This window comes from Semicossyphus pulcher, unplaced genomic scaffold (assembly GCF_022749685.1).
Source record: "Semicossyphus pulcher isolate SPU_LCO1_2020_fin unplaced genomic scaffold, fSemPul1.0.p SCAF_8, whole genome shotgun sequence".
Lineage (NCBI taxonomy): Eukaryota > Metazoa > Chordata > Actinopteri > Labriformes > Labridae > Semicossyphus > Semicossyphus pulcher.
Window position 1 is genome coordinate 20,208,630 of NW_027211759.1, and position 2,868 is coordinate 20,211,497.

Consider the following 2,868-nt stretch of genomic DNA (forward strand, 5'->3'; position numbering starts at 1 on the left):
AGAGACAAACAGGCAGAAATACAACACGTACATATACATGAAACAAGCATACATTCATACACACATACAAGCATGATGCACAGACAGACAAAATGTATGCAAACACTTACCTAAGGAAATTAGTTTTTAGTAGCCATTTAAAACTGACCACTGATTCAGCAGACCTAATGTTCTGGAGTAGACTGTTGCTGTTAGGGGCTGCAACTTCATATGCATAATCACCTCTGGATTCGAAGTGTGATGGAGGACCTGATAATAGGCCCTGATCAGAAGATCGGAGAGGGCGGCTGCTAAAATGAAGGGCTGCTGTGTACGCCAGAATCAGGCCGTGTAGGGCCTTGTATGTAATTAATACAATTTTGAAATTGATTCTGTTCTTTATTGGAAGCCAATGGAGGGAGGCAAGAATTGGAGTTAGACAGTCGACCAGTATTTAACAACCTAGCTGCTGCATTTTGGACCGTTTGGAGGCGTGCTGTTGAGGACTGAGTAATGCTGGTGAGTACTAGAAGTTTGGTGTGTTTGGTTGTTAGCATCGGTTTGAAAATTCAAACTAGAAACACGGGAGACATGAAAACTTTTTTACCACATTAAATATTTGTGAAAACCAGAAAGAAATAAACAAGTATAAAAAAACAGAATTATTTAATTTATTTAAATTTTATTGAGCACAGATCAACATAATGTGTGTTTTTCATTCAATTATCATCACTTTTATTATAGAAAGAATTGTATAAAGAATGCATTTGGCAATGGAAAAAGTGTTTAAAAGTTAATCCTGTAATACTTAATGGAATAATAATTACAATTAACTTTAACACAGGTGACACAAAACACAAAGAAGACATCATCGTCAAATGTTACAGCTTTTACGCATGAATTAAAAGGTTACAATTTTATTACTTAATCACCTCACAAAAGTGTCACACTGAGAAAAGGTCAGAGTTTCATTGTTTATCATCATTTCATGGTCAATACACTGTTTATACTATTCATTACAGTGAACACGTAAACTTTTTATTACAACTGTATTTAGTCAAAAAGCCTTCGGAAAAAGCTTTTCTTTGCAGGGGACATCTTGATAGTCGGAGGAGTTTTCCTGTCCTTAACCTTCATGGGGATCCGCTTCAGAGGCATGACCTGTCGCGGTGGGGTCATTTCCTGGTAGGGCAGGCCTCCGTGGTCCAGGCAGAAGTACTTTTTACCGCCCTCAGAGAATTTAAGCAGGAGGGTCTCCGTCAGCTCCATGCACTGAGCATGCACCCAGTGCCCCCCCTCCCCTTTGGAGCAGAAGATCATGGCCGGGCGGTGCAGCTCGGTGGAGTAGAATGGCTCCCACTTGTTGGGGTCGACATTACAGCCCAGGCTGCATTTGATCCAGTAGCCTGTTTGTGATTCATCCTCCTCGTCATCCTCATTGTAGGTATCCTCCTCTCCATCACTCTCCAGCTCATGTGGCTCACGACCAAAGTAGAGCTCCTCGGAGTCTTCCAGAGGAGTAGAGTCGTCATAATCTGTCGACTCCTGGCTGCAGCCCTGCATTCCTTCATCCTCTTTTCCTTCTCCCTCTGTCTGGAAGCTCACATGATAGAAGTAATGCTGATCTGGTTGGGATGGCCTTCCCTCAGTAGGTACAGCAAATAGGATGCTTCCCTCCCCAGCACTGCCTCCAAACCAAGTGCGACTATGGACAATATCTTGGGTCCACTTTGGTGCTTCTAACGGCTCAAATTTAATCCCTTCATCATCAAGAATCACAGTGCTGCACTCCATCCTCTTCTGAGAGTCTGACTGATACCCACCTAAGATGATATATCTGTGACTAGGACCTGTGCGGGTGATTATGGCACTAGAGATGGATATGCCTGTGTGAAGAGTCTCACAGGAAAGCAATGGGCTGCCCTGCAGGAGCTCAACACGCAGGTGGAAGAGTCGAGGGGGGCGGGAGTCGGACGTGATGGAGTGACCCCCGAGGAAGTAGACACTGTCTTCTCTGGCAAAGGCCAAATGGAAAGACTGTCCATCACAGAGCTCAGGTAGAGTGTGGGCAGAGGAGCAACCGAACTCTAAGTCGAACAGGAACACCTGAGGAGGACAGTCGACAACGCTGTTCCAGCTTTCGGTGGTCCGCTCTCCTGCAGGCATGTAAGATCGACCACCGAACAGAACACAAGCCGTCTTCCCGTGGCTTTGAACAATGCTCATCGTGTGGCCGTATCTCGGCCCCGGCACTTCTCCCACCAGGTCTTTCTCTTTGCAGCTCAGGGTCAGCTTCCGATTACAGCCACGGCTATCCATGGTGAGCAGGTACAGGGAGGAGGAGATCTCGTTATTCGGGGTGCGGCCTCCATGGATGAGGTAGCTCTCTGGAAGCCCATCGTAGGGGTCAAGGCGGCAAATGGCTGGACAACGTAACGGAGGAAGGTAGCATGAGTCGTTGGAGAAGGAGATGGCCCTCAACTTCATCTCGCCGTTTTTAAGCCGAACCCCAAATACCCCTGTGGGACAGGAGCGCTTGGGCCAGCCTTTCTGGCCAAACAGGAGAACTTCACCATCCAGCTGCAGCAGAGAGCAGCCGGGCTGCAGGAGGCTGGCACAGTTGACTGGAGTTAATGGTTGCAGGGTCATTTCCCAGCAGATGCCTGTGTCAAAACACAAAACAAAAAAACAATGTGTCAGTCAGCTGTGGATTGTTTTCATTCAAGGGTTTTAAACTTTTGACTTCCTGTTTATTACAGGGACACCTGGAGGAACGTAATCCACAATATATATGCACTAAAGACCCCACATGCATAAGTAAGGGCATCCAGCCAATCAGCTTCTATGACGGACACTGAACTGATAAAAGATGGCAACCAATATTTAGAT

General features: G+C 46.1%; 1 protein-coding gene across 1 annotated transcript; it reads right to left on the minus strand.

Moving 5' to 3' along the window:
* Window positions 1-1,032: 1,032 nt before the first annotated feature.
* On the minus strand, window positions 1,033-2,628 carry rag2 (recombination activating gene 2). Its single transcript, XM_069686868.1, has one exon. It carries the CDS (start codon window positions 2,626-2,628, stop codon window positions 1,033-1,035), a length of 1,596 nt encoding a protein of 531 aa, XP_069542969.1.
* Window positions 2,629-2,868: the final 240 nt, after the last annotated feature.

Bases quoted from the DNA above. Each gene is read 5' to 3' on its own strand.
- rag2 (XM_069686868.1), bottom strand. From the start codon at position 2,628: ATGACCCTGCAACCATTAACTCCAGTCAACTGTGCCAGCCTCCTGCAG.